Source organism: Piliocolobus tephrosceles, chromosome 17, assembly GCF_002776525.5.
Source record: "Piliocolobus tephrosceles isolate RC106 chromosome 17, ASM277652v3, whole genome shotgun sequence".
In the NCBI taxonomy this organism is placed as follows: domain Eukaryota; kingdom Metazoa; phylum Chordata; class Mammalia; order Primates; family Cercopithecidae; genus Piliocolobus; species Piliocolobus tephrosceles.
Window position 1 is genome coordinate 2,733,444 of NC_045450.1, and position 21,091 is coordinate 2,754,534.

The 21,091-nt window shown below is 55.8% G+C and overlaps 1 protein-coding gene across 1 annotated transcript in view; it reads left to right on the forward strand.

The window, feature by feature from the left end:
* Window positions 1–21,091, forward strand: part of AXIN1 (axin 1) — a 55,066-nt gene that overhangs the window by 29,168 nt on the left and 4,807 nt on the right. Inside the window, exons 11-15 of the mRNA XM_026447539.1 lie at window positions 1,206–1,302; window positions 7,847–7,984; window positions 14,636–15,165; window positions 15,595–15,765; window positions 19,627–19,872. Of these exons, the coding sequence (XP_026303324.1) occupies window positions 1,206–1,302; window positions 7,847–7,984; window positions 14,636–15,165; window positions 15,595–15,765; window positions 19,627–19,872 (1,182 nt within the window). The remainder of the gene's footprint in view (window positions 1–1,205; window positions 1,303–7,846; window positions 7,985–14,635; window positions 15,166–15,594; window positions 15,766–19,626; window positions 19,873–21,091) is intronic.

The following is a 21,091-nucleotide window of genomic DNA, read 5'->3' on the forward strand; positions in this document are numbered from 1 at the left end:
ACAAAAAACTAGCCGGGCGACGTGGCGGGCGCCTGTAGTCCCAGCTACTCGGGAGGCTAGTTTTTTGTATTTTTTAGTAGAGACGGGGTTTCACCGTGTTAGCCAGGATGGTCTCGATCTCCTGACCTCGTGATCCGCCCGTCTCGGCCTCCCAAAGTACTGGGATTACAGGCTTGAGCCACCGCGCCCGGCCCAGACCATGTATAATTTGACTTACGTGTTTTTTATGATCTTCTAAAGGGTTCATAAAGAAAACGTGTTGTGGGCCTGGGCTGCTCACGCCTGTCATCCCAGCACTTTGGGAGGCGGAGGCGGGCGGATCACGAGGTCAGGAGATCAAGACCATCCTGGGTAACACAGTGAAACACCATCTCTACTGAAAATACAAAAAACTAGCCGGGCGAGGTGGCGGGCGCCTGTAGTCCCAGCTACTCGGGAGACTGAGACAGGAGAATGGCGTGATCCTGGGAGGCAGAGCTTGCAGTGAGCTGAGATCCGGCCACCGTACTCCAGCCTGGGCAATAGAGCGAGAGACTCCGTCTCAAAAAAAAAAAAAAACCTGTTGCGAAAGAGCTACCTTGTGCCTCCCTCAGAGACCACACTGCCCTGCCAGCTCCTGGAGAGAAGCAGAGTGTGCAGCCTTGGCATCTCTTATGTTTCCGTGGGGCGCTGATTGTCCTGGCTGCCCACTGTGCAAACCCTGAAATGTTTTTGGTCCATTTAGCAATGCCTTCCAAGGCAGGCACACTGCACCATGGTCTAGGCCACAAGCAGGGACCAGCAAACGTTTCCCGTGCAGGGCTGGCAGTGAATATGTGAGACTTTGCAGCCACACGCAGTCCCTGTCACAGATTCTTCCCCTACCCTTTAAAAGTGTAGAAAGCACTCTTAGCTGTCGGGCCCTAAAGAACAGGCAGGCACAAGGAGGCTTTATGGAGGTGCCCAGTAAACACCAGCTGGGAGGGTGCGTGTCTGGACACCTGGGCTTTACCGTCACATGTGAACCTTCGTGTGTACGTGAGTGTGCACGTGTTCCCCTGCACATGTGGGTGCCTGCATCACCCGTGTGCACGTGTCTCAGTGGTGGCTCACGGGTGTCGTCACCATTGCCTGCTGACTGGCGGCCGGGGCCGGCAGCCCTACTGGCACGGTGCTGGCCCTCCTGCTCCTCTCTGAGTTAACGGCTGCCTCTTTCTCCTGGACAGGGATGGGATCCCTCCCTACAGGATCCGTAAGCAGCACCGCAGGGAGATGCAGGAGAGCGTGCAGGTCAACGGGCGGGTGCCCCTACCTCACATTCCCGTAAGTACTGGTTCTGCGGCCCTCAGCCCGTCATCCTCCCCGCTCAGCGTGGGCCTGGTGAACTGGCGCGCGGGAAAGGCATTTGCCAGTCTTCCCACGAGCCGGGCTTACCTCTAGGCGTGAGCGTGTGATCCCGGAAACATCTGTACGTGGCCAGTCCCTGAGGGTGGCCGGGGACATCAAGTCTCAGGCAGCATTTCGGGCCCAGAGGCCCCCAAGCCCCGAGGCCACAGCCTCCCCGCTGGTAGGAAGTGTCTTGCCTTGTGACGTTGGGTGCTTCCCCTCCAGGGACGAACTCGGAGCCTTTCTCATGATCAGAGCCTAGACCTGGCCCCTGCACAGCGCTTGGGGAGAGCTTGGTGTTTTTGTGGCTGAACGAGGGTCACCTCTGGGTGAATGTCTTGATTTTAAAGCTGCCTCGGCTTTCGCTGTTGGATAGAATAATGGTGCCTTTGCCCAGTCTCGGGCATGGGGGCTTGGCTGGGCATCAGGTCACAGAGCTGAGTGCCGGTTGGAGCCCAGCACAGCCTGACTCTGTCTCCAGAGCACTCCTGTGTTGATGAATAGATGAATGATCTGTCCTTATTTTGAGGGGTTGACTGAACAGGAAGGATGTTTATGGGAAGATGAGAAAAGCGGTGGTTTTTTTTGTTTTTTATTTTGTTTTTTTTTTTTTTGAGATGGTAGTTTTGCTCTCACTGCAAGCTCTGCCTCCTGAGTTCACGTCATTCTCCTGCCTTAACCTCCCAAGTAGCTGGGACTACAGGTGCCCGCCACCACGCCTGGCTGCTTTTTTTGTATTTTTAGTAGGGATGGGGTTTCATCGTATTAGCCAGGGTGATCTCAATCTCCTGACCTCGTGATCCGCCCATCTTGGCCTCCCAAAGGGCTGGGATTACAGGCTTGAGCCACCGCACCCAGTCTCAGCTGTGGGTTGTTCTCAACCCACTGTTAGCTGTGGTGTCTGAAGGTGAACCACGTGAACATCTGAGTGTCTGTGCAGGGAAGTAGGCATTTTGGGAGCACTGACAACATTGACATTGAAATCTTGGTCAGGATTTCTTAGCCTTTTAGCTTTTCTGCAGACATCAGTTTCCAAGTCAGGAATTTCTTTATGGTTGAAAAGAAAGGATGTTGGTTTGTTCTCACTTCTGAGAAGATGCCAGCTAACCCTTGACTCAGGTTTGGCTAAAACTAGGCGCTCATGGTGTCTACTTAACAAAAAGCGGATGACATTGTAGGCCATGTGTGGGTGCGTGCGTGTGTGCCTGTGCTCTGGAAGATCTGGGGCCCTGCCTGCCAGGCACAGCCCAAAGCTATGATGAGGTCACAGCCCAAGTCGAGGGCTCCTGCACAGCCACCGGCCTCTGATTTTCAAGTCACAGTTCCCAAACGTCCAGAACCCGCAGAGCCGCCCTGATGAAGGAGGCCCAAGAGACAAGACAGCTGAGCGACCACAGGCCCAGGCCAGCCCTGTGTGCCCCTGAGGATGGGGCTTGAGTGGGCTGAGGCCTGTGGAAGGCTTCTGTCCACAGGGGCGCCCCAGTTTTGGGGTGCTGGTCAGAGTCTTCCTGTGTAGAAAGTGCACGTCACGGACTCTGGATGAGGGGGCATCAGGCAGACAACCTCCCCTTGGAAGGGTCAGGAAGGACAACAGCTGAGGAGTGCGCTGGCGCCTGGAACGTGGACCTGGAAAGACCTCTCAGGATGCAACACAGAGAAAAGAGGAGGCCGATGGCAAGTCCCTGGTGTCATCAGAACCTTCCAGAACCGAGGGAAGCACAGAGCCCTCAGGTCCTGGAGGGTCACAGTTGAGTCACCGGGAAGATGAAGCCATCAGAAGCGACAGGCACAGTCAGGAGCAGGCCCTGCCACATGCCGCACCACCAGGGGGCCCTTGTGTGGTGGGGTGGGGGCCGTCGTGCATTTCTGTGTGAGCAGCCTGCAGCAAACGACCTCATCAGAGGCTCCGTAGGAACCTGGATCAAGTCCATGTGGCCCGTCAGGCGGGGCTGTGGTTGGAACCTTCGGTGGGCAGTCCCAGCCAGAGACCCAAGTGAGAAATGCACATCACGAGCACAGCGGCCGGGGGCCTGCTCCCTGCTGCTACTGGGAAATTGGACCTGAGGATGGTGGGGAGCCGAGGCGGGGAGGCCCAGAAAGCCGATGGGCTAGCAGGACGTGCCGTGGCTGCACCGCCCGCTTCTGCTCTGTTGAGGGCCTTGCTTTTGCGAAAGCTATGCTGTTTCTCTGGTGGGTCCATGGCTCTGCAGCAGGGACAGCAGGATGGGAACAGCTTAGATGCTCATAGGAGCAGAACCCTGTTGTGGCTGCACCCATGGATGCCCAGGCTGCATGCCCCGTGGGAGAATTTTTTTTTTTTTTTTTTTTTTGAGACGGAGTCTCTGTCGCCCAGGCTGGAGTACAGTGGCCAGATCTCAGCTCACTGCAAGCTCCGTCTCCCGGGTTTGCGCCATTCTCCTGCCTCAGCCTCCCGAGTAGCTGGGACTACAGGCGCCGCCACCTCGCCCGGCTAGTTTTTTGTATTTTTTAGTAGAGACGGGGTTTCACTGTGTTAGCCAGGATGGTCTTGATCTCCTGACCTCGTGATCCGCCCGTCTCGGCCTCCCAAAGTGCTGGGATTACAGGCTTGAGCCACCGCGCCCGGCCCCGTGTGAGACTTTTTAACACCTGACCATGAGAGGTGGAGCAGGCTCATCCCGAAACCGCCCTCCACCAGCTGTCCGTGGAAAAATTGTCTTCCACAAAACTGGTCCCTGGTGCCAGAAGGTTGGGGGCGTGGCTTCACCGCGTCTGGTCCCAGAATCCCTGGTGATCTTTGGCCTTTGTCATTACTCGAAAGTTTCATGTTTTCGTTTACTTGGTTTTTTCCTTTATGGTATTTTTTTCTGTTCCTCCAAAGCTGGAGAGGTTGCCATTCTCTGTAAATGTGATGACTCTGACAGTTTTGCTGTTCTCAGAACTGTGGTGACGCAGCCTGCAGGGCCACCTGGAGTCTTTTTATGGAACTTGCGTGGCGGCCTGAGGGCTCCTCTTGGCCCCTCAGCTGTGCTGCTCTCTGGAGTCTTATTTTTTATTTTTATTTATTTATTTATTTTTTGAGACGGAGTCTCGCTCTGTCGCCCGGGCTGGAGTGCAGTGGTGTGATCTCGGCTCACTGCAAGCTCCGCCTCCCGGGTTCACGCCATTCTCCTGCCTCAGCCTCCTGAGTAGCTGGGACTACAGGCACCCACCACCTCGCCTGGCTAATGTTTTTGTATTTTTAGTAGAGACGGGGTTTCACCGTGTTAGCCACGATCGTCTCGATCTCCTGACCTCCCAAAGTGCTGGGATTACAGGCCTGAGCCACCGCGCCCAGCCCCCCTTGGAGTCTTTTTATGGAGCTCGCGTGGCGGCCTGAGCACTCCTCTTGGTCCCTCAGCCGTGCTGCTCTCTGGGCCTGACGATGGGCTTTTCGTCCTGCTCTTGGTATCTGTGGTGCTGACTATTCAGACCATGAGTGCTCCTGTCTGTGCCTCTGGCTATATGCAGACACAGCAACTGTGGTCCCTGCAGTGCTGGCAGCTCCCAGTCCTGTGTGTGCCACTCCCGCATCTGCGCCTTGCCCAGCACTGGGCACGGAAAAGCCAGCATGGCCACCCAGCCTCCGCCCCGGCTGCAGCGGGAAAGGGTGGCTTGTTAGTTACTTGCCATCTGTATGGATGCCCTGCTGCCCACACATCTGGACACACTGGCCCATGTCCCTAGTGGTGCCAGCCCCAGCCTTCCTCCTCATCTTCTAGAAGCACTGGATATTCATCCTTGGCTCCAGGACAGACCCCTTCCCGACACTGGGCACAGCCCAGACTCCAGCAGTGACTTCTCCCGGCTCTGAGACATCACCCAGTGCCCTGGGCGTGCCCTTGCCCCCTTTGTACTCCTATGTTCCCTGAAGTGAAGCCTGTGGCTCCAGGGCCAGCCTCTCTCTGAGCCCCGTCTACTGTGGAGCATCTGAGCCTGGAGGAGGCCCTTTGTGTAGCTTCCATGTCCCGTCTCACCCCATCCTTCTGAGGGTTAGGTGCTGTTTCTACTCTCATTGTGTAGATGAGAAACGGATGCGCAGAGCCAGGACTGCACCAGAGCCCATGGCAGAAGGGCAGGAAGGCCACACACACGCAGGGTCCCACCTCCCGGCTGCCACCCTGCTCGCAGTCACAGGGGAGCTGTCCCTGGCTCCATCCCTCCACGGCTTAGACACTGGTGGCCTGGATTTTAAAGCATGTTTTGCCGTGAAGGATGTTATTGGAGCAGCTGGCAAAATTGGAATAAGATCTGCCACATGATGTTACTGTATCAGGGTTAGTTTTTTTAATGATCCATATTTGTACTGTGGTTAGGTATGAGAGTGACCTTGCTTTTGTTAAATACACTCTTAACTGGTTCAGAGCAGTGAGCATGCCTGTATGTGTGTGTGCCTCTATGTGTGTGTGCGCCGGTGTGTGGGCATGTGTGTGTGCCTGCCGGTGCGAGGATGATAAAAGTACTTATGGCAGAATGTCAGCCCTTGGGGAATCTGGGTGAAGGTGGACAGGAATTCCTTGTTCTATTTTTGCAGCTGTTTTGAAGTTTGAAATTTAAAATGAAGTACCCTCAAAAGTTACACAGGGCCAGGCGTGGTGGCTCACACCTGTAATCCAGTGCCTTGGGAGGCCAAGGTGGGGGGAGTTCGAGGCCAGCCTGGGAAGCAAGACCCCCATCTCTATTTTTTTAAAAAGCTATATGGTGCATTACTGTAAAATACATTGCAGATATATTGTTGTTGTTATTATTATTTTGAGATGGGGTCTCACTCTCTCACCCAGGCTGCAGGGCAGTGGCGTGATCTCGGCTCACTGCAGCCTTGATCTCCCAGGGCTTGAGCAATCCTCCTACCTCAGCCTCCCAAGTAGTCGGGACCACAGGTGCCACCACACCTGGCTAATTAAAACAAAATTTTTTTTTGTAGAGATGAGGTCTCACTTTGTTGGCCAGGCTGGTCTCTAATTTTTGACCTCAAGTAATCTGCTCACCTCTACTTCCCAAAATGCTGTGACTGTAGGCATGAGCCTATATATTCTTTTTTTTTTTTTTTTGAGACAGAGTCTCGCTCAGTTGCCCAGGCTGGAGTGCAGTGGTGCGATCTGGGCTCACTGCAAGCTCCGCCTCCCGGTTTCACGCCATTCTCCTGCCTCAGCCTCCCGAGTATCTGGGACTACAGGCGCCCAGCACCGCGCCTGGCTAATTTTTTTTGCATTTTTAGTAGAGACGGGGTTTCACCGTGTTAGCCAGGATGGTCTCGATCTCCTGACCTCGTGATCTGCCCGCCTCGGCCTCCCAAAGTACTGGGATTACAGGCGTGAGCCACCGCGCCTGGCCGAGCCTATATATTCTATATATATTCTTTACTATAATGTAAAGAATGGCCTTTACATTCTTTTAAAAAGGAAAGCCCGCCTTTCCCAGACCTCCCCTGTCCTCCAAATCCTGTGTGTCCTTCCTTGCCCTGGGGCCTTGGAGGTCTTCTGCGCACAGCCGCTGCGGGCGTCTCCTCGAGTGTTTCTGTGAAGCGGATGGGGAGCGCTGGCTGTGTGTCCTGAAGCTGCCCTGCTCAGGCCTCTTGATCTGGTAGTGGGGAGATGCTGGAAAGAAGCAACCCTGTCTCCTGGGTCCGTGGGGGAATGACGGACAGACTAGCCGGACAGGAAAAGGGGGCTGTGAGGGAGTTGATTCCCAACTGAAAGGAGGAAAAAGTAAACTCTTGCTTTAAAATACAACAAAGGCCGGGCGCGGTGGCTCAAGCCTGTAATCCCAGCACTTTGGGAGGCCGAGACGGGCGGATCACGAGGTCAGGAGATCGAGACCATCCTGGCTAACACAGTGAAACCCCGTCTCTACTAAAACATACAAAAAACTAGCCGGGCGAGGTGGCGGGCGCCTGTAGTCCCAGCTACTCAGGAGGCTGAGGCAGGAGAATGGCGGGAACCCGGGAGGCGGCGCTTGCAGTGAGCTGAGATCCGGCCACTGTACTCCAGCCCAGGCGACAGAGCCAGACTCCGTCTCAAAAAAAATAAATAAATAAATAAAATAAAATAAAATAAAATACAACAAAGGCTGGGCCTGGTGGCTTACACCTGTAATCCCAACACTTTGGGAGGCTGAGGCAGGTGGATCACCTGAGGTCAGGAGTTGGCGACCAGCCTGGCCAACATAATGAAACCTCATCCCTACTAAGAATAGAAAAATTAGCCAGGCGTGGTGGCGGGCACCTGTAGTCTCAGCTACTTGGGAGACTGAGGCAGGAGAATCGCTTGAATCCGGGAAGCAGAGGTTGCAGTGAGCTGAGATCGTGCCATTGCACTCCAGCCTAGGCGACAGAGTGAGAGTTCATCTCAAAAAAATAAAAAAATAAAATACAACGGAGCTAGCACACGCTCTTTCCCTTCACAAAGAAATGTTTTGGCAGTGACCTCACAATCCCCACGCCTCACAGTCCTCTCCCTCGCAGCGCACGTACCGGGTGCCGAAGGAGGTCCGTGTGGAACCTCAGAAGTTCGCCGAGGAGCTCATCCACCGCCTGGAGGCCGTGCAGCGCACACGGGAGGCCGAGGAGAAGCTGGAGGAGCGGCTGAAGCGCGTGCGCATGGTGAGTGGGCCTCGGTGGTGTCCTGCTCTTCTTTCACAGCGGGGATGTCCTGATGTTCAGGACAGCTTTGGCCCCGATTCCTTGCGGGGATGCCCAGGGCTGGCCGAGGCCTGCTGACCCATGAGGCCTCCCTGCTGGATCCCCCATGCCCCTTTCCTGCAGCCGAGCCCCAGCTCAGGATGGGATGTCCAGAGGCCCCGTCCCACCCTCAGAGGCCCAGAGACACACCTTGGTCACCCGCACTGAAGGGCCGGGGGTGACACAGCTGCCGGCTGTACCTGGTCCTTCGTGGGTAGCAGGGCCACAAGCTGAGGCTGCAGCAGGTGATCTCAACGTCTTCACCCCATGAGGCCGGCGAGTGGGATGAGCATGTGCAGAGCGGGAAGGGCTAGTGGCACGCAGAAGTTTTTCCTACTTGCGCTCAGGGGCTGCGAGGCCTGAGAAGTTCCACCACCGCCTGGTCACTCTTGGTTCCAGAGGGCCGTGGTGCACGGGCTTCTAGGCACTTGTGTTGTAGGACTCTGCTTAGTTCAGCTAAAGACAGGTGCCTTTCACATGGCCACGAAAAATTAGGCTCACAGACAGTTTGAAGGGTGAGAAGGACAGAGTTTATTGGGTGAAAAGGTAAAAAGGGAAACAGGCAGGCGCGGTGACGCACACCTGTAATCCCAGCACTCTGGGAGGCTGAGGCGGGCGGATCACCCGAGGTCAGGAGTTCCGGACCAGCCTGGCCAACATGGCGAAACACCATCTCTAATGAAAAATACAAAAATTAGCTCGGTGGGGTGGCAGGCACCTGTAATCCCAACTACTCAGGAGGCTGAGGCTGGAGAATCGCTTGAACCTGGGAGGTGGAGGCTTGTGTGCCGAGATTGAGCCACTGTAGTCCAGCCTGGGTGACAAGAGTGAAACTCTACCTCAAAAAAAAAAAACTTCCACAGAGCCGGCGTTCTGCCAGTGTGCTTCCGGCCTGGCAAACTGAATCCCAGGTTCCACCAGGAAGAGGCGGGGCCAGGCTCCTCCCCGCTGCAAATGGCGCAAACTTCTGTGGCTCCACCCCAGTGTGCGCTCCTCGCAGTGCGCAGGCCGCCTGGGGTTTCTCTGGAGACCCCTTGGTACCTGGATGTCTCACTTGCGGAGCTGCCCTTGTGGGCTGGGCAGGCAGAGCACACCGGTGACCCCAACACTGTGGGGGGCTGAGGCGAGTGAAGCACTTGAGCCCAGGAGTTTGAACCCAGCCTGGGCAACGTGGCAAATTCCTGTCTCTAGAAAAAATTTCAAAATTAGCCGGGCACAGTAGCACACACCTGTGGTCCCAGGTATTCAGGAAGCTGAGGTGGGAGGATCACTTGAGCTACAGTGAGCCGAGGCTGTGCCGCTGCACTCCAGCCTGGGTGACAGAGCAACCTGCCTCAAAAAACAAACAAAAAAAAACGTTGCTTTTCTCTTAGTCAGATTAATTCCTGTGGGAGGTAAATGGGCGCCATCGAGTGGGGGCCCTTCATTCTCCTTTCACTATTCGTGAATATGAATACTTAGAAAACGTATACGCTGGCCGGGCGCAGTGGCTCAAGCCTGTAATCCCAGCACTTTGGGAGGCTGAGACGGGCGGATCACGAGGTCAGGAGATCGAGACCATCCTGGCTAACCCGGTGAAACCCCGTCTCTACTAAAAAATACAAAAAGCTAGCCGGGCGAGGTGGCGGCGCCTGTAGTCCCAGCTACTCGGGAGGCTGAGGCAGGAGAATGGCGGGAACCCGGGAGGCGGAGCTTGCAGCGAGCTGAGGTCCGGCCACTGCACTCCAGCCCAGGAGACAGAGCGAGACTCCGTCTCAAAAAAAAAAAAAAAAGAAAAACGTTTATGCTTCTGAGCATTTTCATTCACCTGATTCTTGATGTAAAATGCAGACCCTCAGCTCTCCTCAGACCACAGGAGACCCCTTGGTGCACCCATCCACAACCCGGGTGAGCTGTGTCCTGAAGCCTGGAGATGCCACCATGAGGGTGGACGCAGGGTGCAACTGGTGCTACCCAGCTTGGAAACCGAGCGCCAGGCACTGTGTTGAGATGGCGGGAAGACCTTACACAGCTCCATGAGTATCTGAAATTCATGGCGGGGACCAGGTGTGGTTGCTGCAGGTCGTGGAGCTCTCCATGAAGGCGTTTGTGTGAAAATGTCTCACACGCACACGTCAATTTTTTTTCTCCTCAGTGAATTGTGTTGCCACCATGTGGAGCTGCATCCTCTTGTGTCCCCTGGCCCTGGGTCTCAGGGTCACTCTCATCTGGGTAGGGCACAGGTGTGGGTGCTGCCAGCTCCAGGGCTCTGCAGGTGCCGAGTTCACCTTCTCCACAGCCCCCCAAAGAAAGGACTCAGGGAGTTTGTCCTCCAAGATCCTGAACCTAGCCAGGGCTGGCAGGACCAGCATCAGTGCCACGTGGTTGCTGTGGCGGTGAGTGAGGCCTCACCTTGCAGACCTGGTGGTCACTGGAGCAGCTCCCTTGCTTCCTGGGGTGGCCCTGGGGAGGCTGGCTGTGCGCACGTGAGGGTGGTGGCCCTGAGAAGGCTGGCTGTGCACACGTGAGGTCAGCGGCGTTGGGGCCTGCCTGGGGGCCTTACTGGGCTGTTGTCTGAAAACCAAACATGGGGAACAGAGTTGCCACGAATACGGAAACGTCAGCAGGCCACACCTGGGTCCACGGGCTGTGATGTCAGCATCATCATTTGGGTGGCAGGTGAAGGAAGGTTAGCAGACCTTAAACAAACGTGCTCACAAAAGAAACGTAGGAAAGGAAGCCTTTGCTGTGTTGCTGCCGTGTTGGCCTCTGTAATTTTCTGCTGGTCTTTGTGCCCTGACCCATTCACAGTGTGTGCTTCTGGTAGGACAGGTCCACATTTTGAGTGAGACTTTTTTAAAAAAAATTTTTGTAGAGATGGAATCTTGCTGTATTGCCCACACTGGTCTTGAACTCCTGGCCTCAAGTGATCCTCCTACCTCAGCTTCCCTAAGCACTGGGATTTCAGGCATGAGCCACCGCGCCCAGCCTTGGGCAGGACATGTTAAAGGCAGGTGTAGCCACAGGTGCTGAGTGTGTGGCTCTCACCTCCGACTCTCAAGGCTTCCCCACCCGATGGAGTCCTGGCTCTGTCCCAGCAACAGGGAGCACGGCAGAGTCCTGGCTCTGTCCCAGCACCACCAGGGCCTGGGAGTGGTGGTCTTTCCCTAAAAGGAATAACTCCAGATTTTTGTTTTTCTTTGTTTTTTTTTTTTTCGAGACAGAGTCTTGCTCTGTCACCCAGGCTGGAGTACAGTGGCGCCATCTCGACTCGTTGCAAGCTCCGCCTCTCGGCCTCTCGGGTTCATGCCATTCTCCTGCCTCAGCCTCCTGAGTAGCTGGGACTACAGGCACCCGCCACCACGCCCGGCTAATTTTTTTGTGTTTTTAGTAGAGTCGGGGTTTCACCGTGTTAGCCAGGATGGTCTCGATCTCCTGACCTCGTGATCCGCCCGTCTCGGCCTCCCAAAGTGCTGGGATTACAGGCTTGAGCCACCGCGCCTGGCCCAGATTCTTTTTTTTTTTTTTGACAGAGTCTCGCACTGTCACCCAGGCTAGAGTGCAGTGGCGTCATCTCAACTCTCTGGAAGCTCTGCCTCTCACCATTCTTCTGCCTCAGACTTCCTATAGCTGGGACTACAAGCGCCTGCCACCATGCCTGGCTAATTTTTTGTATTTTTAGTAGAGACGGGGTTTCACCGTGTTAGCCATGATGGTCTCGATCTCCTGACCTCATGATCCGCCCGCCTCGGCCTCCCAAAGTGCTGGGATTACAGGCATGAGCCACCGCGCCCGGCTGAACTCTAGATTTTTTAAAACCCTATTTTCATTGTAAAATTTGGCAAATTAAAGTACAAAGAAGAAAAGGAAAACCATTAGCTGAACGGTTAAGTTAATCGGTAACATTTCATAGCCCCATGATGGAATTCCTGCCAATGCAGACCTCGACCGAGGTGGCAAACAGCATCAAAACTTGAAACACTTTTAGTCCCTGGGAAGACCCTCCGTTAAGAATTCTCCCCAGAGTGCCCAGGCCTTTTAGTCCTACAAAAACAAGGAAAGGGAGGCAGCATAGCCACATCCACCACGGGATGCCCACCACCTGCCTTTCCTCCGGCTCTGCTCCAGCGTCTTTCTGTCCTCTGTAGTACCATATTTCACCCTCAGCCCCAGTGCAGGTGCCCACAGCCAAGCCCACACCAGCTCTGGGGCATGCCTGTTCACTTGCGTTTGGACACTTCTGCAGGTGTGAGAGTTTGGTGCTAAACGTTGGGGTTTGTTTATGTTAAAATACAGAGGTAGGCTGGGCACAGCAACTCACATCCGTAATCCCAACACTTGGAGAGGCCAAGACGGGAGGATCACTTGAAGCCAGGAGTTTAAGAGCAGACTGGACAACATAGTGAGATTCTCCATTTCTACAAAAAAAGAAAAAAGAAAAAATTAATGAGGCTTGGTGTCCTGTAGTCCCAGCTACTTGGGAGGCTGAAAGCAGGAGGATCGCTTGAGCCCTGGAGGTTGAGGCTGCATTGAGCTGTCATCGCACCACCGTGATCAGGTGCGGTGGCTCACACCTGTAATCCTAGCACTTTGGGAGGCCCAGACGGCTGGATCACCTGAGGTCAGGAGTTCGAGACCGGCCTGGCTAACATGGTAAAACCCCGTCTCTACTAAAAATATAAAAAATGTAGCTGGGCATGGTAGTGGGTGCCTATAATCCTAGCTACCCAGGAGGCTAAGGCAGGAGAATTACTTGAACCTGGGAGGTGGAGACTGCAGTGAGCCAACATTGTGTCATTGCACTACAGCCTGGGCCACAAGAGCGAAACTCCGTCTCAAATAAAAATAAATAAATAAATAAAAATAGGCCGGGCATGGTGGCTCACGCCTGTAATCCTGGCGCTTTGGGAGGCCGAGTCAGGCGGATTGCAAGGTCAGGCGATTGAGACTATCCTGGCTAATGTGTTGAAACCCGTCTCTACTAAAAATACAAAAAAAATTAGCCAGGCATGGTGGCGGGTGCTTGTAGTCCCAGCTACTCAGGAGGCTGCGGCAGGAGAATGGTGTGAACCCGGGAGACGGAGGTTGCAGTGAGCTCAGATGGTGCCACTGCACTCCAGCCTGGGCGACAGAGCGAGACTCCGTCTCAAAAAATAAAAAGTAAAAACAAATAGGCCAGGAGCAGTGGCCCACGCCTTTAATCCCAGCACTTTGGGAGGCCAAGGGGGTGGATTACCTGAGGTCAGGATTGGAGACCAGCCTGGCCAACATGGTGAAACGCCGACTCTACTAAAATTCAAAAAAATTAGCTGGACGTGGTGTCACACTCCTGTAATCCCAGCTACTCAGGAGTCTGAGGCAGGAGGATTGCTTGAGCCCGGGAGGTGGAGGTTGCAGTGAGCGAAGATCGTGCCACTGCACTCCAGCCTGGGTGACAGAGCAAGACTCTGACTCTAAATAAATACATACGTACATACATGGTAGCTTAGTTCCCTCCCTTTCTCTTGTATTAATACCAGATTTACTCAACACTGTTTTAGTTTGTCAGTCCAATAAGATGAGAAAATAAATTTGAGATGCAACTTGGAATTAAAGTGATCAGATGTTTGCTCTGACAGATAAGCTTCGCCACCTATTAACTCGGAGAATCAAGTGAAACTCCACTGGCTTAATGTGGAAGTTCGTCAAGCAGCATCACAGCATGTGCAAAGCCCAAGAGCCCTCTGTATAAGGCGAGGTTCTCATTAAAATATAAGGGGAGGCCGGGCGCGGTGGCGCACGCCTGTAATCCCAGCACTTTGGGAGGCTGAGGCGGGTGGATCACGAGGTCAGGAGTTCGAAACCAGCCTGGCCAACATAGTGAAACCCTGTCTCTACTAAAAATACAAAAATTAGCTGGGCGTGGTGGCGCACACCGGTAGTCCCAGCTACTTGGGAGGCTGAGGTATTAGAATCACTTGAACCTGGGAGGCAGAGGTTGCAGTGAGCCAAGATGGCACCATTGCACTCCCAGCCGGGGTAACTTATATATGTATAACATATACATACACATATATGTGTGTGTATATATATATATACAGGCCAAGGCAGGCAGATTGCTTGAGCTCAGGCATTCGAGACCAGCCTGGCCAATATGGTGAGAATCCCATCTGTTCCCACAATACAAAAAAATGAGCCGGGCACGGTGGCGCACTGCTGTGGTCACCGCTGTTCTGGAGGCTGAAGTGGGAGGATCGCTTGAGCCCGGGAGGCGGAGGCTGCAGTGAGCAGTGATCACACCACTGTTCTCCAGCCTGGGCAACAGAGCAAGAACTTGTCTCATAAAAGGAATAAAACTAAACTCAATCCTTGCAGAGCTCCGCCCACAGCCGACACATACACTGCATTTCTTGAGGCCCTGCTGTCTCCGCTCCTTGTGTCTATGCCCCGTCCTGCCTCTCCATCCTCAGGGACAGGACCGGTGGGGAGGGGCTCCCAGCCACCCTGGGCTGGGACGGCATCGCTGGGGGCTGCTGGGCCCGGCCTGATGCTTTCTGTTTTCCCCAAGTGTGCAGCTGGTGCTGAGAGGTGATGGTGCTGCTTGTCCCCACACAGGAGGAGGAAGGTGAGGACGGCGATCCATCCTCAGGGCTCCCAGGGCCGTGTCACAAGCTGCCTCCTGCCCCTGCTTGGCACCACTTCCCACCCCGCTGTGTGGACGTGGGCTGTGCCGGGCTCCGGGATGCACACGAGGAGAACCCCGAGAGCATCCTGGACGAGCACGTACAGCGTGTGCTGAGGACACCTGGCCGCCAGTCACCTGGGCCTGGCCACCGCTCCCCGGACAGTGGGCACGTGGCCAAGATGCCGGTGGCACTGGGGAGTGCCGCCTCAGGGCACGGGAAGCATGCGCCCAAGTCAGGGGTGAAGCTGGACGCGGCCGGCCTGCACCACCACCGACACGTGCACCACCACGTCCACCACAGCACAGCCCGGCCCAAGGAGCAGGTGGAGGCCGAGGCTGCCCGCAGGGCCCAGAGCAGCTTCGCATGGGGTCCGGAACCACACAGCCATGGGGCAAAGTCCCGAGGCTACTCAGAGAGTGTGGGGGCTGCCCCCAACGCCAGCGATGGCCTGGCGCACAGGTGAGCGTGTGCCTGTCAGTGAGGAGGGGGCTCGGGGTGAGGCTGTGTCCCTGTTGAAGGCCAGAACCTCCCTGTAAAACTCAGGAAATCCAGGACCACCAGCAACAGCCAGGAGCCCCTCTGCTGGAGGGAGTGGGCTGGACCCTGGGTCAGGGGAGTCCACGCCGTGACCTCAGGTGGGAGATGAAGATCAGGGGCCACAGCCCGACCCCAGCTCCCACTCTGACCCTCAGTCTTCAGGGGGTGAGCAGTGAGCGCCTGTGTGTTTAAAGAGGAAACAGCCTGGGCAGCACCAGGACAGCCAGCAGGCAGCTGCTGCGCCGCGGGAGCCTTACAGAGGCCGGGTGGGGGCCTGACAGGCAGGGAAGGGGCACACTCTCAGCCACGGGAGGCCAGGGCGACTCGCCACTCTTGCTGTTGCCTTTGCAGTGGGAAGGCGGGCACAGCATGCAAAAGAAATGCCAAGAAGGCCGAGTCGGGGAAGAGCGCCAGCGCGGAGGTGCCAGGTGCCTCGGAGGATGCAGAGAAGAACCAGAAGATCATGCAGTGGATCATTGAGGGGGAGAAGGAGATCAGCAGGCACCGCCGGACCGGCCACGGGTGAGCACCCCCCACACACAGCCAGCCTCGTGGGGCCTGCTTTGCCACTTCTGGCCTCCGCACGGTTTCAGTGTGTGTGGCTTCAGTGTGTGCTGCGAGTGTCGCCTCTGATGGCTCACACTTCCCCTCTCGCTGTGGCTCTCTCCTGGGCACCCTCCAGCAGGCTCCCTGGGCCTGGGAGAGAGGCCCCACGTCTCCAGGAGGAAAACCTCGTGTCCCCAGAGAGAGACTGTCCCTGAAGCCCTGAGCGGGAGGGAAGCCAACATGGCTGTCACCCCACAGGCAGCACAGATGCTCTTGGGAGGTCATTTCCAGTCTGACCCCATGAGAATGACCTGAGTCACCTGGGAAGGCCACCGCTGACCATCACTCCTGGGGCACCCATGGAGAAGCCTTGTGTGCTCACACCTGGCCATCCTGCTGAGGGCTGGGAAAGGCTGTTGTGTAGCCTGAGCACTACTCTCCTCCCAGCAGGGCAGAGGCCTCGTATATGGCGTGGAGCAAGGCCCTGGCACCACAGGTCCAGCCCCTGCCGCTGCCCACCAGGCCGGTCTTGGTGTTGCCCCTGCTCGCTTCCTTGGCCTGCACTCGTGCCCGGAACCCAGCAGGAGGGCCAGGGGCCCCAAGGAGGTGGTGCCCCCCACTTTCCCGTCGTGGTCAGAGGCAGGTCAGCTGGGAAGTGTCGGCCCTGGTGGGTAGGTGGCCCCAGCTTTCTCAGTCTTAGATCCTCATCTGCCCCCCAACCCCGACCCAGACCCTAGCCAGGGTGCACCTCCCTCCACATTCCTTGGTGAGAACTTTTGAGGCGGCTGAGCGCCTGGGGCGCGGCGCTTCTGCCTGTGTTGGAAGCCCGTCCCACGAGGCCTTGGGGTCCCCGTCGGTGCCGCCTGGGATGGGGACGGGCTCGTCGTTTTTCTGGGACTCCTGAGGGAACGGAGGTGCACAGCACCATGCCTGGCTCATTTTTTGTAGAGATGGGGGTCTCAGTGTGTTGCCCAGGTGGGTCTCAAGCTTTTGGGCTCAAGCGATCCTCCCACCTTGGCCTCCCAAAATGCTGGAATTACAGGCACGAGAGTCACCACTCCTGGCCTTCGAATCTTTTTTTTTTGTTTTTGAGACAGAGTCTCGCTCTGTCGCCCAGGCTGGAGTGCAGTGGCGCAATCTCAGCTCACTGCAAGCTCTGCCTCCTGGGTTCATGCCGTTCTCCTGCTTCAGCCTCCCAAGCAGCTGGGCTTATAGGTGCCCACCACATGCCCAGCTAAGTTTTTGTATTTTTAGTAGAGACGGGGTTTCACGGGGTTAGCCAGGATGGTCTCGATCTCCTGACTTCGTGATCCGCCCGTCTCGGCCTCCCAAAGTGCTGGGATTACAGGCTTGTGCCACCGCGCCCGGGGTTTTTTTTTTTTTTTTTTGGGTGAGGCAGGACAATTGCTGGCCCCCCGGGCTGGAGTGCAGTGGTGCAGTCTTGGCTCACTGCAGCCTCCCCCTCCCGGGTTCCAGCAATTCTCCTGCCTCAGCCTCCTGAGTAGCTGGGATTACAGACATGTGCCACCATACCCGGCTAATTTTTGTATTTTTAGTAGAGATGGTGGAGGGGGTGACCATGTTAGGCTGATCTCGAACTCCCGACCTCTGGTGATCCACCCGCCTCGGCCTCCCAGAGTGCTGGGATTACAGGCGTGAACCACCACGCCCAGCCGAATCCTTTTTTTAAATAGCTGTATATACTAAATATTGCATGTCCCATATTTTAGGATAAGTATTAATACGTTCCACTTTGAAACACATTTATGCTTTTTATTCATTAAGACTTTTTTACTTCTTGAGACAGAGTCTCTCTGTCACCCTGGCTGAAGTGCAGTGGTGCAGTCACACAGTTCACTGCAGCCTCAGCCTCTTGGACTCAGAGCTTGCCTCTGGCCTCTAGGATTAGTATATAATTTTTTTTTTTTTTTTTTTTTTTTGAGACGGAGTCTCACTCTGTCGCCGGGGCTGGAGTGCAGTGGCCGGATCTCAGCTCACTGCAAGCTCCGCCTCCCGGGTTCACGCCATTCTCCTGCCTCAGCCTCCGGAGTAGCTGGGACTACAGGCGCCCGCCACCTCGCCCGGCTAGTTTTTTTGTGTATTTTTTAGTAGAGACGGGGTTTCACAGTGTTAGCCAGGATGGTCTTGATCTCCTGACCTGGTGATCCGCCCGTCTCGGCCTCCCAAAGTGCTGGGATTACAGGCTTGAGTCACCGCGCCTGGCCCCAGATTAGTATATAATTTATATCCCAGTAAAGCTGTTAAATGGATGCAAATGTTAATGGATGCAAAACCCCATCTCTACTAAAAAGTAATACAAAAAGTTAGCCATGTGTGGTGGTGGGTGCCAGTAATCACAGCTACTAGGGAGGTTGAGGCAGGAGAATAGCTTGAACCCGGGAGGCGGAGATTGCAGTGACCCAAGATCACGCCACTGCACTCCAGCCTGGGCAACAAGAGCAAAACTCCGTCTCGAAAAAAGAAAAAAGTCACCATGAAGGAATTTTTTTTTTTTTGAGATGGAGTTGCACTGTGTTGCTCAGGCTGGAGTGCAGTGGCACAACCTCGGCTTACTGCAACCTCCGCTTCCTGGGTTCAGGCGATTCTCCTGCCTTAGCCTCCCTAGTAGCTGGGACTACAGCATGTGCACCACCACGCCCGGCTAATTTTTGTATTTTTAGTAGAGATGGCGTTTCACCATGTTGGCCAGGATGTCTCCATCTCTTGACCTTGTGATTCGGCCTCCCAAAGTGCTAGGATTACATGGGTGAGCCACTGCGCCCTGCCTTTTTTGTTTTTTGAGATGGAGTTTTGCTCTTGTTGCTCAGGCTGGAGTACAGTGGGCCAGTCTCAACTCACTGCAACCTCCACCTCCCAGGTTCAAACGATTCTCCTGCCTAAGCCTCCCGAGTAGCTGGGATTACAGGTACCCAACATCATGCCCAGTAAACTTTGTATTTTTGTAGAAACAGGGTTTCACTATGTTGGCCAGGCTGGTCTTGGACTCCTGACCTCACGTGATCCACCTGCCTCGGCCTCCCAGCGTGCTGGGATTACCGTGCCTGGCCAGTTTTTTTTTTTTTTTTTTTTTTTTTTTTTGAGATGGAGTCTCACTCTTGCCTAGGCTGGAGTACAGTGGTGCAATCTCAGCTCACTGCAATCTCTGCCTCCCAGGTTCAAGCAATTCTCCTGCCTCAGCCTCTCGAGTAACTGGAATTACTGGTATCCACCACCACACCTGGCAAATTTTCTGTATTTTTTTAGTAGAGTCGTGGTTTCGCCATGTTGGCCAGGCTATTCTTGAACTCCTGACCTTAGGCGATCCGCCCACCTTGGCCTCCCAGAGTATTGGGATTACAGGCGAATCAGGGATGGTTTTTTGTTATCTTTATTTTTCTGAGACTGAGCCTCACTCTGTCCCCCAGGCCGGAGAGCAGTGGCGTGATCCCGGCTCACTATAACCTCTAGTTCCCCAGTTCGAGCCATTTCCCGGCCCTGGCCTCCAGAGTAGCAGAGATTACAGGCGCCCGGCTACTTTTGTATATTTAGCAGGGACGGGGTTTCACCATGTTAGGCTGATCTCACACTCCCGACCTCTGGTGATCCGCCTGCCTCAGCCTTCCAAACTGCTGGGATTACAGGCGTGAGCCATTGTGCCCAGCTGGGATGTGTTTACTGTGTGGTCTGAGGAGGACCATGTGTCTTGGTGGCCAGGCCCTAGTAGCCCATCCCATCCTACCGCTCAAGGAGGCTGCCCCCATGAGATGGGTGTAGCCCCACCCGGCCACCTGGCCAGGGTGTTGGCCACAGCCACAGCTTGTTCTCTTGTTCCCCAAGGTCCTCAGGGACAAGGAAGCCACAGCCCCATGAGAACTCCAGACCCTTGTCCCTTGAGCGCCCCGGGGCTGTGCACCCCTGGGCCGGCCCTCAGCTCCGGACCTCCGTGCAACCCTCCCACCTCTTCATCCAAGACCCCACGATGCCACCCCACCCAGCTCCCAACCCCCTAACCCAGCTGGAGGAGGCGCGCCGACGTCTGGAGGAGGAAGAAAAGAGAGCCAGCCGGGCACCCTCCAAACAGAGGTACGGCCGCATCGTGGGGTGGGGTGGGTCTTGGGAGTTACCACAGCACCATTCCTGGGGCTGAAGCTCCCCAAGGTACCACAGCACCATTCCTGGGGCTGAAGCTTCCCCTGAGGTCTTCAGGGGAAAAACGGCCCTCTGCTGTCGCCCAGCCATAGTGGGCCCTTCGTTCCACTGAGAACCACTGAGGGGCCATGTGGCAGGCGACCCTGCGGTGGACGGAGGGCTGGGGCCGGAGCTTTCACACACCCGCGGCCTCGGTGCTCACTGCTCTTGAGGAGGGGGGTCCCTCCTCAACCTGAGCCGCGTCTGCAGGGAGGCTGCAGGGCCCCAGTGTGTGGGGAACACTGGTCCCAGCCAGAGGCTGCTGACTGCTGGGCAGCCTGGGCTTTGAGGCAGTGGTTCTGGAGGCATGGCGGCTGCCTCTTGGCAGTCACACCCCAACAGCCCTGAGTGGCTCTACACGGTTGGAAAGCTACGTGGTTCTGAAACCTGTGCAGACGTAGAGCTGTCATCCTGGATGTCCAGCCCACAGCCCCTCCTCGCTAAGCCCTCCTTGGCCTTCTGGGCCCCAGTAGCCAGACCCTGTTCTTTCCCCAGAGCAGGCTGGCTTCTGCCTGGGCCGCAGGGAGGCCGCCTCTGTTCGGGCAGCGTTTTCGCTCCAGGCGAGGACCTGCCTTCTCCACTTTCAGCTTGCTCATGAGGCCAGTTTTCTCGGCCATCCTGGGTCATTGGAATTCCTCACACATCAGGGTCTCTGTGAGGGTCCTGGGAGCCTGTAGCTCACCCAGGCCGTGGGGCTGTGGTCACAGAGGCCGTGGTTGCCTTCAGAGGTCACCAGCTCCTCCTGTCCACCTTGGGTCACCTGGGGCCTGGGGTCCAGGCCCACCTCCTGGGCCTCCAGCTTTGGGGCTGTGCCACTCCAGGGAGGCTGGGGCCAGGGGCCCTATTCTGCCGAACCAGCATCAGGGTTTAGACCCCTTCCCAGCTGAAAGCCTACGTGGTCTCAAGTCATTAAAGGTTCAGCCTAATGACAGCTCTGGGGCCAGAGGGGGTCATAGTTACCTCAAACCCAAAGGGTGATCACTTTGTGGCCAAACGTCTGTGACCCTGTGATCTTGTTCAGCCAACAAGGAGCCAGAGCCCCGTGCCATGCAGGAGCCTGGGTGTGCGGTGCTCAGAGCTGGGGCGTGTGACCGGGCTGTGGTGTGTGGTGCTC